The sequence below is a fragment of the Peromyscus californicus genome, unplaced genomic scaffold (assembly GCF_007827085.1).
Source record: "Peromyscus californicus insignis strain IS unplaced genomic scaffold, ASM782708v3 Scaffold_3__1_contigs__length_106647218, whole genome shotgun sequence".
NCBI classification, from domain to species: domain Eukaryota; kingdom Metazoa; phylum Chordata; class Mammalia; order Rodentia; family Cricetidae; genus Peromyscus; species Peromyscus californicus.
Genome location: NW_026294551.1, coordinates 15,596,407 through 15,619,815, shown reverse-complemented (window position 1 = coordinate 15,619,815; position 23,409 = coordinate 15,596,407). Strand labels below are relative to the sequence as shown.

At 44.0% G+C, this 23,409-nt stretch overlaps 1 protein-coding gene across 9 annotated transcripts in view; it reads right to left on the bottom strand.

The window, feature by feature from the left end:
* Bptf (bromodomain PHD finger transcription factor) overlaps positions 1-23,409 on the bottom strand; it is a 113,177-nt gene that overhangs the window by 69,198 nt on the left and 20,570 nt on the right. For 6 of the 9 annotated variants that reach the window (XM_052759648.1, XM_052759650.1, XM_052759644.1 and 3 more), the window contains exons 2-5: positions 18,476-19,298; positions 4,227-4,450; positions 847-1,056; positions 138-326 (exon numbers count right to left, since the gene is read on the bottom strand). In XM_052759648.1, coding sequence (XP_052615608.1) covers positions 138-326; positions 847-1,056; positions 4,227-4,450; positions 18,476-19,298 — 1,446 coding nt within the window. The remainder of the gene's footprint in view (positions 1-137; positions 327-846; positions 1,057-4,226; positions 4,451-18,475; positions 19,299-23,409) is intronic. The other 3 variants (XM_052759642.1, XM_052759649.1, XM_052759647.1) reach the window with 1 other exon arrangement.

The window sequence follows — 23,409 nt, the reverse complement described above, 5'->3', positions numbered from 1 at the left end:
TTTAGCAATCAGGAATGGCACTGTGAGCAAGCAGCATGAATGAATGCAGACTTTCAGGTTCTAGGTGACATGCAGCTTTTACTGCAAAGGGAAGGGTTCCCCCCATTACAGAGGCATTGGTACACTGCCCTCTGTACCTGGTACATCCGGGGGGAGCTCAGATGCCACCTTCTTCTCTGCCATGTTGCTGCTCTCATGGGTTTCTGGGAGACAGCCCTCAGGGCTCCTCCCTTCACAGGGACTAGTCTCTTCTGGAGAAGCATTAGTTGTGTTGTCCCCAAGATTTGCTGGCACAGAGTTACCTCTATCCCCAACTTCTGTTGGCTCTACAGCAAAACGCACAACAAAACTTTAAAGATATGCTTTAAAATTGCTTTTGGACAAGTGGCCACATTTAATCAACTACTAAAAATCATCGATCACCAAAAAACCTGCTTCTCTTTGATGGCCATTTTAAAGCAATTCAGACTCTGTGACAGCTTTGCAATGGGTCATCCAAAGATAAAGAGTAAGATATTAAGAATGTTTTAATATTCTTTTAAGAACATATTTGATCACATACCAAAGTGTATATTCTGGTATAAAAAAGTAATTTCTCATCAACAAATTTCAAAGGATGCCAACTTCTTAGGGAATATAAGTATTACATTATTGCAAATCCATCAATACATAAAACTCATTTTCTAATGGCTGTGATGTTACAAGGGAGACTCTCTTAAACATCTTTAGAAATCAAAAAGAGCTGTTTGCCCTAAAAATTCACATTTCTATTTTGCAAATAAAATTGGAGGTTTCAAACAAATAGCGTTAATAAAATATTTCTTTTAAACCAAGTAATTCTTTTACCCTCAGGTTTTCCTTGCCCAGGCTCTTCACCCAGGACTTTGCCGTCCCCATCCTTCTCAAGGGACTGCTCCTCTGACTCCTCCTTGCTCTTCTCAGCATCCTTGGCGCTGTCAGCTTCAACCTCATTCTTGTCTTTTTCCGTTTCTTCCGGGCTCGGGTCACAGTCAATATCTTCCCCTCTTTTGATTCTTAAGGAGTCCAAAATTTCTTCTATAATGAAAAACAGATATAATCATTTTCAAATATAAAATTACTAACAAATGCCACTTAGGAATTTTAATGTTTGCTGGGCTTGGTGGTGCACACCTTTAGTCCACGCACTCAGTGGTCACAGGCAGGTGGATCTCCAATACAAAGCCAGCTTGGTCAATACAGCAGGTTCCTGGACAGCCAGGGATACATAGTGAGACCTTGTCTCAAAAAACAAAAACAAGCCAGGCGGTGGTGGCGCACGCCTTTAATCCCAGCACTCGGGAGGCAGAGGCAGGTGGATCTCTGTGAGTTCGAGGCCAGTCTGGTCTCCAAAGCGAGTTCCAGGAAAGGCGCAAAGCTACACAGAGAAATCCTGTCTTGAAAAACTAAAACAAACAAACAAACAAACAAACAAACAAACAAACCCAAAAAAACAAAACTGAGTCCTGAGGAGCTGGAGAGATGGCTCAGCAGTTAGGAGCACTGTTTGCTCTTCCAGAGGTCTTAGGCTCAATTCCCAGCATCCACTTGGGAACTCACAACTGTCTGTAACTCCAGTTCCAGGGGACCTGACACCATCACACCAATGCACATAAAATAAAGTTAAATAAATTATTTTAAGTGAGACTTGTTGGACATCATTGTCACGTGCACTGCCATGAGACAGACACTCCAAACTGACACAGACTCAGTCTATACAGCACAGTGCAATGATCAAAAACAGACCTGGGCCGGGCAGTGGTGGTGCACGCCTTTAATCCCAGCACTCGGGAGGCAGAGCCAGGCGGATCTCTGTGAGTTCGAGGCCAGCCTGGGCTACCAAGTGAGTTCCAGGAGAGGCGCAAAGCTACACAGAGAAACCTTGTCTCGAAAAATCAAAAAAAAAAAAACAGACCTGGAAGCCAGGATAGACCTGAGGTGACTCTGCTCCCTGAGCCTGCTTCCTCCAGTGTAAAACAAGCGGAAAGGCCCATATGGAAACACTTTCTCAGGCCTCATAACTACTCGGAAAGCCACTAAGGGCCTAACTAAGGGCATACCTACCCTCTTCCAGCTCGGTCAGGGTGACAGCATGGCACGGTACCAGCATAAGGGAAACCAGTATGGACACATGGATACTAGCCAGACTCTGTGTTATGATAAAATACATCTTTTGGGATGGATTATTATGAGGTCCAGACTGAGCTGAAATTTACAATTCTCCTGCCTCAGCATCCTGAGTAGCTAGGATGTGCTATCACAGCTACCAATTGAAGTACCTTTTCTTGTTTGTTTGCTTGCTTAAGGCAGAATGTCATGAGGCCCAGACTAGATTCAAACTCAGTACTGTGTCTGAGGCTGGCCTTGAACTTTCTTCTTTTTTTTTTTTTTAAATTTATTCATTTTAAGAGATGGTGATGCATGCCTATTAGAGGCAGAGACAGGCAAATCTCTGAGTTTGAGGCCAGCTTCGTCTACAGAGCGAGTTTAGGACAGCCAGAGCTACACAGAGAAACCCTATCTTGAGAAAATAACAACAACAAAAATTTACTCATTTTATTTTATGTATGTCTGTGTGTTTTGCCTGCATGTGTGCATGTACACCACGTGTGCTCGGTGCCCTTAAGAGGTCAGAAGAGGGCATCAGAACTGGAGTTGTGAATGGTTGTGAACCACAATGAGGGTTCTGGGAATGAACCGGGGTCCTCTGCAAGAACATCATTCGCTCTTCATGCTGAGCCATCTCTCCAGGCCCTGCCCTTGAACTCCGCCCACCTTTACCCACCAAAAGCTGGGATTACAGGCATTTGCCACCACACCACTCTCTAAATATCATTAAACTGTTCCATCATTTGACCTTTGAGAACTTTTTTCAGAGTTCTTTGTCCACTTCACATGTCGTATCCACCCACCAATTCAACACATACCTACAATCCAACATTTCAAGATTTTCCAGGTAACCTCTATTCCTTCTATCCATGCTCTATAATCGACCATCTCTCCTAGAAATCTTATTTCTCTTTTCTTTTTTCCCCCTCAGAGATTCTCACTATGAAGTTCTGACTGTCTTGGAACTCACTCTGTAGACCAGGATGGCCTTGAACTCATGGAGATTTACTTGCCTCTGTGTCCCAAGTGCTGGAATTAAGGCGTGTGTCACTATACCCAAATCTTTGTTCTTTATGATTAGAAGATATTTGGAAACCATACAATCTGGGTCTCATAACAATAAGAAATGCCTGCACCCTAATCCATATCCATATGATTCCTGTATCTACCCGGATGAAGAAGGCGGATGTGTCTTTGGTTCACTGCATCACTGTTCCCAGGCTTGTTTTATAATTTCTCATACTGAGAAACTGGCTATGTTCCTCACAGAGAATCCAGTGGTTGGTTAAGGATGGCCATGGAAAAGCAGTTTCAGAATTACTAACCCAAATCCTCACGGGAAACAAGCCAAGTTTACAAAGACAAAGGAACACAATTCTCCTCTCGGGGTTCGGCAGTCCCCGTCTGTATTTCCTTCCTTCAGGGTTCTCCACCTTCACTTGTCTTATTTCGTAAACTATGGTTATCTAGACCATCTTCCAGAATCAGAAAAACTCTACAAGGGACTGAGGGCGCACCTCAGTAATAGAATACCTGTCTAGCTTACGATCCCTGGCACTAACAAGCTAAAAGCACCTTTTGGGGGCACTCAAGATAATTGTCTAAAAGATGCTGTCTAAAGCTGAGGACACAGAAACAAGAAGTGTGTCCCTGTGGTTCTGTGTGGGGGTGAGGGATATTTGGCTGAAATAAATAGAATGTTCTCTAAAGTTGTCTACAGTATGGAAGGAACAGACTGAGGAGGATACTAATGAGCTAAGAAAGGTGGAATACCCCTCACGGTCCCAACATTCTGATGGCTGAGGCAGAAGCATCATGAGTTCAAGGCCAACTTGGGCTACATAATAATTGAACCCAGCCTGAGTTATAAACAAGAGATAAATGATTTTGGGGGGCAGGGGATACAATCCGTGACTGAAATAAAACACGGCACCCTAATTTGTGTTAGCATGGATAGGATCACTGTAGAAAAAAAAGACATATAGAGTCATAGCAAAGCATACGTAAGTTGGACATCTTAACACATTGTCAAGTTTCAGCATGTTTTACACAAGAGCTTGTCTCAAATTTCACAACAATCAAGCAAGAACACGCCTCACCGTTAGCTGCCGCTAGAAAGGATTTGTTGCTGCCCCGAGCTTTGTTGGTCAGGTCTTCCGTTATGTCCATGTGCTGGTGCATCTCTTCTCGAGTCTCTTCGAGAACCTTGCACAGTTCTGCTTCCCAGTAATCTTTGTCTAGACAGTCTATTAATTCTGCAAGCTGGACCTTTGTACTGTAGTACCAAACTTTCTTTTCATTTTCATTTTCTGTGTCTTCTTCTCTGTTGTGAAATCAGCGAGGGGAAAACATTAGACACGATAGCACTTACCCAATAAACATCTACGCAACAAGTTCAACTGTGTGACATGAAGACTAATACTAAAGCTTGAGCTCTGTTTCATCTAAACAGTCTCTAATTACTTGGATTTCTGAGCTCTTGTTCCTTGGGAAAAACAATTTTCAGTATTAGTGAGTAGAGAGGTCACTTGCAAACACCTAAACAGGTAACGGAAACATGATTCTAACATCCAGAGCCATGCTCCGAGGGTTTGGCCAAGGACCACCCAGACCTCAAGCAAGTCTACTGCAGCAGCCTGCTGAGACTCCACACCCTGAGCCTTCAGAAGTCTCAAAGCTTGGGAAACCACAAAAGAGAGCACATTCATACTGTTGCACGATCTAGAAGCACTGCCACCATGATGGGGGCTTTACTAAATTCAGGGCCAGATTCAACAACGGTGAATCATCTATCTCCTTTTTCTTTTCAGAGAAGATTTTATTACTTTTATTTTATGCATCTGTTGCCTCTGTGTTCGTGTATGTGTTAGTTTGAATGTAATTGTCCTCCATAATCCCATAATCTCATAGGGAGTGGCACTATTAGGAGGTGTGGCTTTGTTGGAGTGGGTGTGGCCTTGTGTGTCATAGGATGAAGTGTGTCTCTGTGGGGGCAGGCTTTGAGGTTTCATATACTCCCAGTGAGTCAGTTGATTTCCTGTTGCCTGCAAGATGTAGCACTCTCAGCTCCAGCACCACCTCTGCCTACACGCCACCATGCTCCCTGCCATGACAATAACTGACTGAACCTCTGAAACGGTAAGCGAGCCTCTCAATTAATTAAACGTTTCCTTTATAAGAACTGCTGTGGTCATGGTGTCTCTTCACAGCAAAAGAAACCCAAACTAAGACAGTGTGTAACTGTACCACATGCATGCAGTGTCCAAAGAGGCTAGAAGAGGATACTGGATCTCCTGGAACTGGAGCTAGTGACGGTTGTGAGCTGCCCTGTGTAAGTGCTCTGAACTGCTAAGCCATCTCTCCAGCCCCCACCTACTTTTAAAACAGGGTCACACTGTGTAGTCCTGATTGACCTGGAATTTACCAGGCAGACCAGGCTGGCCTTGAACTCACTGCCTCTGGCTCCCAGTGCTAGGACTGAGGGTGTATATGAACACCTGGCTCTTCTTTCTTCTTAAAGACAATCAAAGCTCAAATTTGAGGAGACAGTTTCCTTTCCTGAGGTTCCATCACATCTAAGGGAACTGGAAACTTCAATGGAGATGGTCACTAACTGAAGTGGTATGCATCCTAGCCACATATACGCCTTTAATTCAAGCACTTTGGAGGCAGAGCTAGGCTCTGTGAGTTCGAGGCCAGCCTGGTCTACAGAGCAAGTTCCAGGACAGGCACCAAAGCTACACAGAGAAACCCTGTCTCAAAAAACAAAAAACAAAAAAAAAAAAGAAAAAGAAAAAAGAAAAAAGAATGCATCCCATAATGCTGGCAGTGGTGGGACACACCTGTTATACCAGCACTTGGGAAGTAGAGCCAGCTTTACATACATGAGTTTGAGGCCAGTCTGGGCTATATGAGACTGTCACAAAAAATTAAAAATAAACAAAACACCTGATAAACACCGCCCGCCCGCCCGCCCGCGCCCCCCCCCCCCCATGAAGTTTTTTCTCCCATTCAAAAGGAACTCAGGAGTATACATGAGGCACACAAGAATCGTATTTTCTTGTGTGCTCAATTGGAAAGTGATAGACCTGAAAGAATTGAGCTCAATGAAAAGACCGAGGGGTTGGGAGATGGATTTGTTATTAAAGTACCTGACTCACAAACCAGAGAATTCCAATGGGTATGGTGGCCTGCCTGTAACTCTAGTTTTCAGCAGTCTGTTTGGGCATGTTTCTAGTAATCAGAATCATTTGGTCAATGATAACCAGTGTGCATACTATACTCTGTAGTATTTTCCATATGCTGTGCCCAATTCAATATTACTGCCATTGTAGTGATAGACACCAGTTTTGGCCAACATGGCATAGTATTCTCTAATTCAGATTTCCTCATAACTGGGCAGCTGATGGCAAGGATAACCAGCTTGGCTTTGCCTATCTGATCAGCTTCAGAGTCCGTCTGTCCCAGCTCGTACTTTCTACTTTTTGTAACAATTTGGAGCCTCGAACTGATGACTCCAGAGCTTTTTATCTTCTTTGCGGCCACCATCTTCCTGTCTTGAGGGAAGGACAGCCCTCAACCAGGAGCAGCTGTAAAGATGGCCAGGGACTGAGTCCCCTGAGTTCTTACACAGCAGAAAGATTATTAAAAGCTCTTAAACACACCGGGCAGTGGTGGTGCACACCTTTAATCCCAGCAGAGGCAGGTGGATCTCTGGGTTTGAGGCCAGCCTGGTCTAAGAGCAAGTACCAGAACAGCCAGGGCTACACAGAGAGACTGCTCCAGGAGAAACAGAACAAAACCAAACCAAACCAAACCAAAGCTCTTAAACACAATGCCATGTCAAAGATTAACAGTGCCACGTGCTTAACGAGCTCCAACATAAGCTCTGACTGCCTAGAGTTATAAATAACCCTATCTTTTATTTTCTAAATTTTTTAAAATTTATTTTATGTGCTTTGGTGTGAAGGTGTTAGATCCCCTGGAACTGAAGTTACAGACAGTTGTAAACTGCCATGTGGTTGCTGGGAATTGAACTTAGGACCTCTGGAAGAGCAGTCAGTGCTCCTAACTGCTGAGCCATCTCTCCAGCCCCTATCTGTTTTCTAAAATTTCAATCTTAAAGCTTTCTTGTTATGAAGTTAGCTGGTTCTCCCCCCACCCCCATACCCCTACTCTCTCCCCTTTCCCGTCATGTAACCTGGCTGACCTGGAACTCCCTGATTCCACTCCTGAGCACTAGGATTACAAGTGTGCACCACTGTGCCTGGTTTACGCAACACTGGGGATCGAACCCAAGGCTTCACGCATGATAAGCATGCTCTCTACCAACTGGACTACACTCCGAATCCTTACAGGTATTTAAGTGTTTATTCTTTATTCAGAAGCAGTCATTCACAAGATGGCATTTCAAGTCCACTGAGGGAACACAGACAATGGAGACCCTATACAAGGGTGCACCCCAGTGACATCATCTTAGAGAGTGCATTCTATGACCTTCACACCAATGAAGACCAACTTACCTATGATGCTTTTCTCAAAACATATCCCAACTGACAAGAGCTATGTGGCTTGCATCTACATGTCTCAGTGAGCAGGAAAAACACTCTGCCTAAAAACTATAGGGGCAGTGCTAAAGAAGACGGCTCGGTGGCTCAGAGCATGTACTGCTCATGCAGACGACCTGTGTTTGGTCCCGAAACCTACCACCAGGTGGCTCACAATCACCTGGTTCTCTTCCAGTTTCAGGGGATCTGATGCCCTCTTCTGGCTTCCACGGGCACTGAACTCCTGTACACATACCCATACAGATATACACAAACACATAATTAAAAATGATTCTTAAAAAAAAAAAAAAGGAGGTGGCAGTTAGATGCCCTAGACGTTAAAAGACACTTGTCCCCAAGCATGATGATGACCTGAGTTCAATCCCACGAATCCACATGGTGAAGGAGAATAAACTCTCCCAAGTTATCTTCCAAACACACACACACACACACACACACACACACACACACACACACACACACACGAGAAAGAGACATAGACAGACAGACGGATAGACACAGATACAAAATAAATAGATGTAATTTTTTAAAGAATTAAGTTTGGGGGATAGAAAGCATACTTGGGGAGTATAAGGCTTCATTATGTGTCAGAACACAGTCCAAGAATGGGTTCTCGTGAGGGTGCTTATGAGAAAACTCCAAGAAAACAAGACTAGTCTTGTGACCTTAGTTTCTTCAAAAATGCAGAATTGTTCTTGGAATGTGCTTTTGTGACCCTCCCAGGTGTATTGGGTAGGAGTGAGTTTACTTCAGATTATTAATTACAACTGACTATTGTCATTTGTTTATAAGCCCCTTTGGGAAAACATGTTTTTGTTATGGGCTGCCACATGAGGCTTATCCTTGTGATTGGATACTTTATTCATGTGACTCTTAACCCTCAAGAGTATAAATTGTCTAAATCTCTGAATAAAGCTGGCTATTGCATGAGAGTTTAGTCCACCTCATTTTTAGGCTCCACTCTCCCAGGTTCACACTGACAACTACAGCGGTAAGCAATTATGAAAATAAGATGGTATAAAAGGAAGAAATTTAACTAAGTGTACATTCTGTCCATTCCTTAGATTTTATTTATGTCGTGTGTGTGTGTGTGTGTGTGTGTGTGTGTGTGTGTGTGTGTGTGTGTACCTGTGAAGGCCAGAAGACTGCATCCCATCCCCTGGAGCTGGAGACACAGGAGACTCTGAGTACCTGGTGCTAGGAAGCAAATTCTGCCCTCTGTTAGAGGTGCAGCAAGTGATCTTAGCCACTGTGCATCTCTCCAGCTCCCATCCTGTCAATTTCCTCAAGCAAGCCACCACCTCCTGAAAGGATCCCTAACAACTGACAGCTATGTGCACTCTCTTCTGGTCTCTGTGGAATTTCCCCTCTACAACATACTAACTGCTTCAGGCAGAAATCCACTCTACACTCAGCTGCTTTTAGTGACAACTGTTAGGTTTGTTGAGAAAGGGTCTCTCTGTGTAGCCCTGGCTGTCCGGGAACTCTCTCTGTGGACAGAGTTGGTCTCGAACTTAGAGATTCGCCTGCCTCTGCCTCCTGAGAGCTGGGATTAAAGTTGCATGCCACCACTTTTAGTAAGTGTTTACTTATAATGCAATTACTCAAAGCTGTAGTAATTCCACCAGTTAGCTCTGCGTCTGTCTGCTAGCAGATGTGAACTCTACCTAACACCTCCTCCGCACAAAGCCTCCAAATGCTCACAGCACCTACACTTCTACTCCACTTCCTCTTTTCAGCCACGCATGCGCAAACCCCTCCGGCTCCTCATCCTCACTCCCTTGGTCATTTCTCCAGGAGAGTAGGCTGTTAAGCCTCTCTAAAAACGGGGTGCTGGCAAGTATCTTTTATTCTGCTCATAAAAAAAAAAAAAAAAACCATAATATTCTCACTGACTTAAGCTTTTTTTTTTCTGGAAGCAGAGTAAATCCATCACAAACATAGCGGTGAAATACTCTAACACGGACCACTGAGGCTGTCAAAGCCACGGTGTCTGTTCACACGGGTGCTCTGGGGTTACTGACAGTCCATCTAATCAAAACCTCTGTCCTAACTCTCAGAGTGACAAGAGTGACCTCTCTCCCGTATAAATAAGCATTGATCCACCGGGCGGCGGCGGCGGTGGTGGTGGCGCACGCCTTTAATCCCAGCACTCGGGAGGCAGAGCCAGGCAGATCTCTGTGAGTTCAAGGCCAGCCTAGTCGACAAAGCGAGATCTAGGACAGGCACCAAAACTACACAGAGAAACCCTGTCTCAAAGAAAAAAAAAAAAAAAAAAAAAAAAGGCATTGATCCACAATGAGTCTACCTGGCTTTGGTGAAAGCTTTGTTCCTCCAAGGCCGGTGAGTTCTCCCAGCTCACTGGAACTGGCCCGGCTACTCTAAGGGTGCTCACTGCCAAGTGTCCCCACCACTTCACAGGGTGACAGAAGAAGACAGGGAGAAGAAAACAGTTCTTGCCTAAGTAAAACCATGAGCAAATATACATATTACAGCTTGACACCTCCCTAGACTACACAGGAAGTGGGACTGACTTACGAAGCTCAACAGTAATGTGAAAGTGACTCACAGGTAAGTTTCTAGTTTCTGCTCTCAACAAATCCATAGAAGAGTAAGAAACCCTATAATGGGCTGAATACTGGCCCCCAAATGCAGGTCCACCTAAAACCTCGGAGTGACCTTGTTTGGAAAATGTATTTACCTACAGGGTTTGAGACAGAATCATCCTGGACTCTACTGACTAGTGACTCTACAGGAGGAAAGGAGGTGGTGTAGGAAATAGCACAGGGTGACAAGTCTGTCCAAGGTAGAGAGGCACAAGGCAGTCTCCGAGAGCCTTCAGAAGGAGCCAAGTCTGGCTTTCTGGGTTTCAAGCTTCGGGATGCAGGACGCTGAGCCATTCAGTAAAGTCCTGTTTATAGTGTTTTGTCACAGCAGCCCCAGCAGATGCCCAAATCTTCGTTCTGTAAAACACCCTAAAATACTTTGGAATTGACTATGGGAAAGAGGCTAGAGAAAAATCCTGGGCACTTGATAGAAAAAAGGGAGTCCACTTAAGCTGTCAACAGCCAAGGACCACCTGGGCGCTGGAAGCTAGCAAGGCTGAGAAAGGAGTCTCTTTCCCAGAGCCTTGCTGACATCTTGAGATCTGACTTCCCGCCTTCAGAACCGACTTCATTCCCACCAGAGTTGTCACGCTGACTGTCTCTGACAGAGCCAGCACCCACCAGGTCAGGAGCCGTCGTCCTCTAGCCAGACCCTCTGGGTTCCATCCTGACTCTACCCCCAAGCTGTGGGATCTTGAGTAAGAAGCAACCCTCCTCTGCCCTCACCACTGAAAACACTCCTCTGCCTTCACCACTGAAAACCCTGACAGTTCTTCCAACAATGTACTGTTGTGGGACTACCTGGATTAGAACAGGTAAAGGGGGCTGGAGAGATGGCTCAGAAGTTAAAAGTGCATTCTATCTTGGCAGAGGGTCTGAGTTTGGTTCCCAGCACCCATGTTGGATGGCTCACAACTGCCTAAAAATTTATCTTCAGGCATTCAGACACCTCTGGCCTCCATGGGCACCTGCAGCCATACACACAGAAACTTACAATAAAAATAAGGAGCTGGAGAGATGGCTCAGTGGTCAAGAGCACTGAGTGCTCTTGCAGAGGACCCCATTTCCATCTCCAGCACTCACATGGTGGCTCAAAACCACCTGTAATTCCAGTGCTAGGGGACCCGACACCCTCTTCTGACCTCTGCAGGCCTCAAGCACACACAAAATGCACTTTCACAAATCTAGGCAAAACATCCACACATGTAAAATAATTAAGTCCTTAAAAATAATACATAAACTAGGTAGTGGTGTACGCCTTTAATCTCAGCACTTAGAAGACAGAGGCAGACAGATCTCTGTGACTTAGCCAGCCTGGTCTACAGAATGAGTTCCAGGGCAGCCAGTGCTACACAAAGAAATCCTGTCTCAAAACAAAAACAAAAAGGATCAGTTCAAGGTCATCTTTAGCCTTATACAGAGTTCAAGGCCAGCCTAGGTTACAAGAGACACTATCTAAAGGGGGAAAGAAAGCTTTAAATTTTTTTTTGAAAGAAAGTTTTAAAAAGACTGCTTCAGCACCAGGAGGTGGTGGTGGACATGCAGATCTCTGAGTTCAATGTCAGGCTGGTCTATGGAGTGTGATCCAGGATGCCAAGGCTACACAACACAGAGAAACCTTATCTCAAAAACAAACAAATAAATGACTACTTCAGCTAATAAGCAGGGAACAGAATTGGGAGGATGATTAGGAGTTTCCTAAAATCTAGTCTGGACATGGCATCTGCTGGTATACATTCATAGAGAATTGCTCTCTCATTGTACATGCCACTAACCTATACAATTAACATATTTTAATGCTCACTAAGTAAATGCAATGATGGGAGAATGTCTATGAATTGCTAATACTATAATTTAAAAATACTGCTCACTGACAGGCTTTGTTTCAGATAACTTCCTCTATGAGCAACAGGGCCTCTCCGATTTTCAGTTTCTGGGGTTCCAGGGGAAAACATATGCCTACCCTCTACTTACAGTGAGTTGACTGAAGAGTTTCCATGACCCTGAACCCTTCCCAAGCTGCTCTATATATTCTACCATGAGGACACTTAACCTGAAAGCATTTTATTCGAACTTTCATAAATGATGCAAAATTCTTCTAGGTTCACTTCTAATTGTTGACACAAACATTTAGTATCACTATAACATTTCAAGATTCCTCACTGATGTTACACAGAAAATAGTCAAAACAGGGGCTGGAAAGATGGCTCAGAGGTTAAGAGCAGTGACTGCTCTTCCAGAGGTCCTGAGTTCAATTCCCAGCAACCACATGGTGGCTCACAACCATCTGTAATGAGATCTGGTGCCCTCTTCTGGCCTGCAGACATACATGCAGGCAGAACATTGTATACTAAATAAATAAATCTTTAAAAAAAAAATACTCAAAACATCAGAGCATTAAAAACACTGTTAGTCAGGTTGGTGGTGCATGCCTTTGATCCCGGCCTTTGGAAGGCAGAGAGAGGCAGGATGACCTCTGTGAGCACCATAGTCTACCTAGGAAAATCCTGTTTCAAAAATACAAAACAAGAGCTAAAAAGGCACCTCGGTACCTTAAGAACACTGATTGCTCTTACAGAGGAACAGAGTCCCATCCCCAGCATCCACCCATCAAACACCAAGGGATCTTGATGCCTTCTTCTGGCCTATTCAGGCATCAAGCACACACATGATACACATACATACAGGCAAACACCTATACACATGAAAATAAGTAAATCTAATTTTTTCAAATACACACACACAAAAAAAACCCCAAAACCTAAAAGAACGATCCATATTTGTTTAAGTGATCATTAAATTCTGTGTGCGTTGCCTATGCACCAAGAAATTAAATCTGAGACATGAGAGCTGATAAAACCAATATTTAAATACAATGTTATAAAACATTATTTCCAAACCAAAGCTAAATGAATAAATTTGCTGTTCCACTCAGAGACTATTTAACTTCATCAATAATGTGTGACTGATTAATCCACAAGTGCTTAAAAGTGTAATTTAAGTCCTTCAGGCCTGTGGTTTCCAAAGCTCATGCATATTCACTTTCAAACTGGTAAGTCCTTTCCTTTAAGTCTTATTTTATCTGCTTTATCTGAGTGTATCTGCTTAAGTTACTAACTAAAAGCAATGTTAAATTTTAGTTGGTGCTTTCTTTTTTTTTTTTTTTTGGTTTTTTGAGACAGGGTTTCTCTGTGTAGCTTTGCACCTTTTCCTGGATCTTGCTCTGTAGACCAGGCTGGCCTCGAACTCACAGAGATCCACCTGCCTCTGCCTCCCGAGTGCTGGGATTAAAGTCGTGCGCCACCACCGCCCGGCTTAGTTGGTGCTTTCTAAAAGCATCTTTTTTCTAAATATAAAAGCTCTCAGACACACTCTGTGTGCACAGAACAAAAACCAGTTATATGTGTTTTCATTTTGTTTTTTAAGACTTTTTTAAAATGTGTATGGATGAAGTGTTTTGCCTGAATACAGGACTTTATATCACATGTATGCAGTGCCCAAAGAGGCCAGAAGAGGGTGTCAGACCCCCTGGAACTAGAGCTACAGGCAGGGTGCTGGTCCTCTGAAGAGCAGTCAGTGCTAGCACCTAACTGCTGAACCATTCATCTCTCTAGCCCCATGGCACTGGTTTTAAAAGCTAAAATAACTCAACTTGCAGGCTTTTCAAAGTGATGTTTAGAAGCTAGACTGCAGCACAGTTAGGAAAACCTCCTTTTGAAAACATATTTGTTCTTATTATTTTTAATCCTCTGTCTCTCTCTGTCTCTCTCTCTCTGTCTGTCTCTCTCTCTCTCTGTGTGTGTGTGTGTGTGTGTGTGTGTGTGTGTGTGTGTGTGTGTGTGTTTTCAATGCCTGCAGAGACTAGAGGTATCAGTTCCCTTAGAGCTGGAGTTACAGGTAGCTAGCTGTGAGCTGTCAAAATGGGTATACTCTAACCGTTATTAGAAACATTCTTATAAACAACTTCAGGTCCCACCTGCTAACAGCTATGGAGTGTTGGGGACAAGTTACATAATTTCCCTTAGCTTTAGTCTCACATCTGTAAGTTACAGGTAGGTATAGACCTATATTACAGCACTGTTGTAAAGATTAATTTAAGAACTGTATATAGAATGCTCAGGATACCCAATGTCCTGAGCTGTATATAAAATGCTCAATAAATGTGGCTTTGGATTATTTTTATCTAAGTAATTAGCTACTATTCACAGGTTTCCAAATCTAAAAGACCTAGGCCACTGATTGTCAGCCTCAAAGACGTCAAGCTGTATCTCCACACGCCTTTAGTCTCTGTACAGAAAGAGTTGCTCAGGAACAGACAGGCTGTGAAAACCAACATCTAAAAGGCCAAGCAAGGGGCCGGCGTGAGGCTCAGTAGGAAAAGCTGCTTGTCACCAACTCTGTCAACCTCAGCTGATTCCCAGGACCCAAACAGTAGGAGCAAACAGCCAACTCCCAAAAGATGTTCTCTAACCTCCACACAGGCACCGTGTGGCATACAGGCTACCTGCCCTCCACACAAATAAATGAATGTCAAAAAAAACTTTTTAAAAAACTATGCTGCTGGGCAGTGGTGGCACATGCCTTTTAATCCCAGCACTTGGGAGGTAGAGGCCAGCCTGGACTACAGAGTGAGTTCCAGGACAGGTTCCAAAAGCTACACAGAGAAACCCTGTCTTGAAAAACAAAACAAAACAAAACAAAAAACTATGCTGAAGAACACCTGGCACGATGGCTCATAACCCAAACGTTCAGGAGGCTGAGGCAGGAGGATCTCAAGTTCCAGCCAGCTTGCCACAAACAGCAATAACTTGTTTCAAAACATAACAAAACAACCAAAAAGAACCTTCTTAAAAAGACAAACTCAGGATTGGGGAAAGATAATTAAAAAGCTGAAAGCAGGTGGTCACATGATCACTACAACCGTGAAAAGCCTAGAAAGCCCAATGCCAAGGCCAGCTGCTGAGAACGGCAATCCACACAGGGACGACATGAGTGCCGGCAAGGCTGTGGGCATGGGTGGGGGTGGGGCAGCTATGAAGCACAACCGGCAGGCGGCTGTTTACGCATACTCCTAAAGACCACCTCTCCTCTTCAAGCCACCAAAGGTCTGGTCTCTAGAAAATCCAGCAGAGCTGCAGTTCTCTGACTCAAAAGCTCCAGGCCTGGCGTGAGTACGTTCAGGGACCTGAGGCTTCCTTCCAGTGACACCAGAAATGCTGCAGGCACGGTGCATGGGGCCTACTTCTAAGTGCCAGTGTGCTCCAAGCACACAGAAAAGGCCCGCTCAGGCCCAAGCCCCAGCTGCAGTAACTGAGCGAAGGAAGGACACAGACAGCAGGGCCTTCCTAACACACTGTGACTGTCACCCATGGTCAAGCTGGAAGTTGATTCGGCCCCCCATGTGCGTAGAGCTTCCAATCAGCTGGTCGTTGCACAGTCTTAGCCAACAGCTTAAAACTAAGCCATCAGAGGGAAAGGAGCGAACAAACAGCAGCAGAAGCAGCTCAGGAAAAGTTAAATCATGCAACGACGGAGAAGGAACCGATTCCAGACTACTCAGAACCTGGGCGTGGCCAAACACACCTGTAATCCCAGCACCCAGCCTAGACCTTAGTAGACCAGCTCAAAAACCAAACAGCTCCTGGTGTGGTGACTCACCCTATAATCCCAACACATGAAAGGCTAAAGAAGGTAGACTGATGTGATTTTAAGAACATCCTGTGCTATAAAGACCCTGTCTCAAGAAAGCAAAATAATATATCAAAATAATATCCTCAGAAAGGTAAAACCCTATATCCATAAAGTGAAATCAGGATTTTGTCATTATTTTTTTAAAATAAAGATTCAAGGTTGTTATTTTTACAAATAGTAATACAACAAAAGACCTCTTACAAATAAAAAATAAGAGGCTGGAGAGGTAGTCCAGCAATTAAAAGCATGTTTTTGTTTTTGGGGTTTTTTTTTTTTTTGAGGATTTGGAGGGCTTTTTGTTTTGTTTGTTTTCTAGAAAGGGTTTCTATGGCTATCCTGGAACTTGGTCTGTAGACCAGGCTGAAAGAGACCCACCTGCCTCTGCTGAGTGCTGGGACTAAAGGCGTGCAACATCACACTGCCTGGCTGTTTTTTGTTCTGTTTTGTTTTTTAAAGACAGACTCTATGTAGACCAGGCTGGCCTATAACTCACAGAGATCTGCCTGCCTCTGCCTCCCCAGTGCTGAGATTAAAGGGGTACGTCACCACACCTGGCCTTTTTTCTTGGGGCAGTGGTGTCGTACTCTTCTTGCAGAGGTCCTGGATTCAATTCCCAGCACCACACAAGACAGCTTACAAACTGTCTGTTAAGTCCAGTTCGAGGGGATCCAGTGCCCTCTTCTGGCCTCTGTGAGCACTTGGCACACACATAGTACAGACAAACATTTTAAAAACATTGATGGATGGATGGATGGAGGATGAATAGATGATAGATAATGAGAGAGAGAGAGAGAGAGAGAGAGAGAGAGAGAGAGAGAGAGAGAGAGAATAATTAAGTGAAGTGAAAGTATGGGGACTGGAGAGGTGGCTCTGGGATAAGAGCACTGGGTGTTCTAAAAGAGGACCCAGGACTGGTTCCTAACACCCACAAGGTGACTCACGCCTTCTGTAACTCCAGTTATAGGAGCGCCCTCTTCTGGCCTCTACGGGCACTGCAAGCATACGGTACACAGACACACATACAGGCAAAACACACATATAAATTTTTAAAAATTAAATACATGGTAGAAGAAAAAGTAAAACATAGGGTTTAGAGATCAATATTTAAAAAAAAAAAACTAAGGGAAGCAGAGGCAAATGGATCTCTGTGAATCTGAGGCCAATCTGTTTATACAGTAGGTTCCAGGCCAGCTAGGACTAATTACATAATGAGACTCTGTCCAAATAAAACAAACACACACACACACACACACACACACACACACACACACACACACACCTCAAAGACGAAAACTGGTGAGGAAAGACAAGAAAAATCGAAGACAAAAACAGCCCAGTGTTCAATAAAGTGATGACACAGGACAAGTCCAGCAAGGCTGAGGAGAGGGAGGCCAGCAGACACTGTCGGCACCACAGGACCTGACCACCAGGACCAATGCCAACCCAGTACTCAACAGGTGACGAGAGACCCACACAAGTGCCCATCCCTGGACACCTACACAATCTGGAGACAATCCCACAGGTTTCCAGCAAACTAAACCAAAAAACTATACAATAAGTCAAATGTCAGATCTCAGAGAGCATCACTCTCCCTCACACAGCACCCTGAAGTTCATCTCATCCATTTTCTCTTGACCTAATTCTCAGAACTGAAAGAAAGTCTCAAAACTGTAAAAGCTCAAAGTACCAGGTGGTCCATGCCCTCTACTAGGTTTCTAACTCAATATGCAGTCCAGAATTCAACACTGCCTGACTTTCTGACCAGGCTAAGCAAAGTGCTCCATGACCCCACTTGCCCCCTGATGCCGAAAGCTTCTTTTCCGTTGTTCACTTCTGTGGTCCTGAGACTAAACATAGCATCTCACATATGCTGGGCAAACACTCTACACTGAGCTAGATCCTCAGTCTCTTCTTACTTTTATTTTCAGACGGGGGCTTGCTAAATTGCCCAGGCTAGCCTTGAATGCACTCTGTAGAGCAGAGCAGAGCAGGCCTGGAACTTGAGATCCGCCTGCCCCACAAGCCTAACTCCAAATTGTTTCTTGAAACCACAAGACTCAGACTCTGACCCTCCATGTGCTGGGATCTCCTGGGGATTGCAACCAATAACCAATGCCCAGGCTTGAGCAGGTTTGCTCAGCTGATCCATGCAACTGCCACGTGGGCAAACTAAAGAGGAGGCTGCAGGCCTCACACAAGTCCGGTACGAAGCTGTCAGTGGCTGCATGAAGGTTGCAGAATCACACTCAGGACACTAGTTCTTTCTCTGCATGCCGAAATGAACGGTATGCAGTCTACATCTCTCACGAACTCAGCTGATTTCCAATTGCTAAAATACCATGTTAATGCCTATACTCCTTCCACCTCAAAAGTCTTTAATTACAATTCATTATTAAATTACAAGTTTTCCACATCAACAACTGTTATGGCAATCATGAAGGAAAACACTTTCCCTGTAAATAAGTACAAAAATGATCTACTTACATTATGAGTCTTCGGTTTAAGAACCAGTATTTCCTGCGGCCTCTGTCATACCCAATCGGCTCATGTCGAACATACGGTTTATTCTTTTGGACTTCAGCAACACAGTCAGTCACGCCAGGCACCTTGTGTGCCACACAGACCTCACACTGCCACTCGTCCTCCGGCACCTCCTCAAGAGGCGGCTTCACACACTCCAAATGGTACACAGCTGAGCACGTTTCACAGCAAAGCAAGTCTCCCAGTTTGTGACAGACCCTACAATGGTCATCGTACTGGATCACCCCTTCAGACATCAGCTCCTCCCGAGCAATATTGGTCGTCAGGAACTGATCAACTAGAAACTGCAGAACTTTGATTTTGTTCTCCACCGGTCCATATGGATAGTCCTCTGCCTCCTGGTAAGGAAGAACATGATGGTACTCCTTATCACTCTCACAGTACACCCGCAGGACCTCTGGCCACGTCATCCCATCGATGAAATACAGGGTGGAGTTGACACTGTCTTTCAGATCGGCAGGGCCAAAGGTGGTGTTGGATGTGTCCTCTTCGCGCAGAACTGCTTTGAGAAGCGCCACGTGCATCTCTGCCATGAGTGTGCACTGCTCTTGGCTGACCAGAGCTGCGCAGAAGTCCTCAAAGCAGAAAGGGGACAACCTTAACACACTGCCAAAGTTCCGCACGACCTCGTAAATGGCAATGACGTTCATTATATGCTCATTAGGCACCATTAAATCCTCGGAGGACTTCGGAAATTCAAGGGGTGGGATGTCTTTTTCTTCTAATATTGGAGAGCGAGGCCGATGTACTCTTGGTTTTCGCCTACCTGTAAATAAAGACATGATATTATTATAGGTTAATATGGCACCTTGCTCCTACAAACACGCCATCAGACTTTGTACAACATTCAAGTCATACTAATGCCAAGATAAGGGTATGGCTCAGTGGTAGGCATTTAACATGCCTAGGCTGGGGCTCATCCCCAGAATTTTTTTTTTTGGTTTTGTTTTCTTTGGTTTTGTTTCTTTGTGTAACAGTCCTGGCTGTCCTAGAACTCATCCACCTGCTTTTGCCTCCTGATTGCTGGGATTAAAGGCATGCACCACCACCACCCAGCTCATCCCCAGAATTATTAAAATAGCAAAAATAACACCAGCCTGTGTGAGAGCACATGCTGCTTTAAATCCCAGTACTCAGGAGGAGGCAGGACGCGTGAAGCTTTGCGAGTTCCAGGACAGCCTGGTCTAAATAGTGAGACACAGTTTCAATAATAATAACAACAACAATGAAATAAAGCTCAATGACTTAGTTCTTTCATTTTTAGGACAGCCCTACTCTGTAGCCCAGGCTAGCCTGGAGTTATATAGTCCATTTATAGCTGGAATTACAAGTGTAAGTCATCTTACCTAACACAATAATTTAGTTCTGATTGTTAAGTATACAAAAAAAAATCTAAATCCAAAGTTTCCCATCTATCTATCTATCTATCTATCTATCTATCTATCTATCTATCTATCTATCTATCTATCTGCTTTTGTGTTTTTTCAAGACAAGGTTTCTCAGTGTAGCTCTGGCTGTCCGGAAACTGGGATTAAAGGTGTGCACCACCACTCCTAGCTTCCATTCAATCCTTTTAAAGTATATTCAATTACCTAAGAATTAACTACAGGTACCTGGTCTTTTTAAAGGTGTTGGTAAGAATTTGACAAAATATAAATAAAAAAAATTAGCTACCTTCATATAAAGTGACCAGCACTGGGAGGGTGGGGCAGCAGATCTCAGATTGAATCAGCCAGACACCTCACAACCAACAAAAAATTCCCAGTGTGTCCCCTTCGACAGGGCTGCCTGCAGGGAGCTGGTCAAGTACAAGCTCAGGACAGGTGGGGAAAAGGAGGCAAAAGAACAGAAAAATTCCAGCACTAGAGAGGAGAAAGGTGTCTTGGCTGGGAAGGCCACAAAGGGCTGTAACTTTTAAGCAACGAATTAAGTGCACACAGGCCAAGCACTGCATCCATCCACACACGCACAGACCATGCACTAGATCTAGCTGTCTGTTGTCTCTATCTATGTATAAACACACATTCTGTGTACACGCACAGACCACACACTAGATCTATCTGTCTGTCTGCCTGCCTATCTATCTATATATGTACACACATTCTGTGTTGCACACACACATTGGGTATATACATACATACATACATATTCTGTGTACTTGGGCACGCACACATACAAACATACCAAGAACTTAGGTCTGTAACATGTTCACATATAGCATTTAACACTTTAAATTAAATAAGTCTGAGGTACGACAATCAGCCCTACTTTGTAAATAAGCAGTACAAGCAAGAGATGTAAAGATGCTTGCCAAACAAATCTGATGAACTCCAAAGTTGTCCTCTGACCTCAAAGAGCACACTGTGGCATGCCCCGTCCCCAATCATATACAAATACACAAGCTTAAAAAGAAATACTTGTTAAAAAGGAACAAGTTGCAGGGCAGCAATGGTATACACCTTTAATCCCAGCACTCAGGAGGCAGAGGCTGGCAGATCTCTGTGAGTTCGAGGTGAGCCTGGTCTACAAAGTAAGTTCCAGGATAGCCAGGGTTATATAGAGAAACCCTGTCTCAAAAAAAAGAAAGACAGAAAGACAGAAAGAAAGACAGAAAGAAAGAAAGAAAGAAAGAAAGAAAGAAGGAAGGAAGGAAGGAAGGAAGGAAGGAAGGAAGGAAGGAAAGAAAGAAAGAAAGAAAGAAAGAAAGAAGAGAAAGAAAGAAAGAAAGAAAGAAAGAAAGAAAGAAAAAAGTTACTTCTAAACTGTTTCTATTACACTTAATTTCTGGGATCTGTGGAATGGTAAGTTTCTAATTTTGAAAAGTAATGTTAATGAAATTGATTAAATTCATTTCTGTATAACTAAGTTTTATTAACCATGACACTGAGTTGCTTGTAACTGCTCTGTAGCACCTTCCCTAGGTTTCTACCTGCAAAGCAAAGTGGTACAAGGTCCTAGAGAAAAGGAAGCACCAGAGAATACAAACAAAAAGGGTTTTCAAGGTATACAATGTAACCCCAACCTCCAAGGATCTGGAGAACAGATTTTTAAGATAGGAACAGAGCCATCACTTTCTGTGAAAGAAAATCTGGTCCCTGTTGGCCAGACAAGGTTGCAGGCCATTCATAATGAGAAAGGCAGTTCCCCCCATGCCAACACACCCATGGAGGATGACAACTAGGAGGACAGAGAGCCAAGTGTCACTGAGGCCACCGTTCAGAACCACCATGTAGTAAGCATCAGAATGAGTGAGTTAGTCTTATCATGTCCTCAGTGTGTGACTTGGTACTCATCTGCTGCCCCAAGTTAGCACATCTCAAGAACGGCTTCTTGAGCAAGTTCTACGTTCCTCAGCGGCTTATTGAACATGTCTGTTAGAAAGTCCCTGAAGGGGCTGGAGAGATGGCTAAGCGGTTGAGAAAAATAGCTGCTCTTCCAGAGGACCTGGGTTCAATTCCTATAACCCACATGTTGACTCACAACCATCTGTACCTCCAGTTCCAGGGGATCTGACACCCTCTTCTGGACTCTGTGGGGACCAGGCATATACATGGTGCACATACATACATGCAAACACTCATACGCATAAAATAAAAATAAGTAAATCTTAGAAAAGAACAGAAAGGAGATATAAAGTCCCTGGTGCTGATGCTAGGTGAAGGCGCCTGCCGCCAAGTTAGATCCCAGGACTCACGTGGTGGAACTCTCCCACGTTTTCTTCTTCTTCTTCTCTTCATATGTACACGACAGGTAGATATCCAGATACGAAATTAAAAATGTTTTCTTCGATGGGCAGTGGCACACACCTTTAGTCCCAGCACTCAGGAGACAGGCAGGCGGATCTCTGTGACTTTGAGGCCAGCCTGGTCTACAGTTCCAGGACAGGTCCCAAAGCTACACAAAGAAACCTTGTCTCAGAAAAAGAAAAGAAAAAGGAAAAAAAAAAAAACAATAAACGAAAACTGTTTTCTTCAAGTCCCTGAAGCTAAAGTCTAGTCTGTAGCAGTGATCAACCAGCAGGAGAGGGCAGGACAGGAGAATAGTCTAGTAAGACTAACTCTTGACCTTCATTCAGACAATTAACTTTTTTCACTTGCAAAATTCCTAGGAAGACAGACAGCAAAAGCTTCACCTCCACCTATTAAAGGAGTGGACCTAGAGACAAAGAATTCTGCTAGCAAGGTACGGGGCGGGACCTTCCTTCTCACAAAATGCTCTTTTCTCTTTCAAAATGGAGACTTGTAAGACCCTATTTTACTCAGAAGAGATTTAAATAAACCCTTCAGAGAAGGTGTAGAGCCAGTTCCCTCCCCCACCCAGGAAAAAACAAATCATTCTAACCCACAGTTACATTTACATTACGTCCTGCCTTTGTCTCCTGGCTTTCTACAAATTCTGAATAGGCCACTGGCACTGTGGGAAGGAGATTAGATTTCTTCCCCCTCCTCCATTTGGCCAAAACTGTGAATAAATTCCCTTATTTTGTCCCTCCGCTTCTTTGGAATACAGGATAACTGAGGCAGTAGATCAGTAGTTTAATTCCCACATAACAAACACTGTGTAAAGCAAGCCTCCAGACTCCTCACAGTCTAGCAGGAAGCACGAACTACCTTATACACATACCAAACATCCTGGCCAGAACACTAAAAGAACTCATGGTTTGAGGCAGGGTCTCTCTTGATATAGCCCAGGCTGTCCTGGAACTCAAAGATCCACCTGCCTCTGCCTCCCCAGTACTGGGATTAAAGGAACACACCACCACGCTGGGCTGGGTTCGGTTTTTTTTGTTTTTGTTTTTGTTTTTTTTTTTTGTTTTCAAAAAAGGCAACATGGCAAAAATCAAGAAATTCTCTTTGCCTACTGAATCTACCCCACAG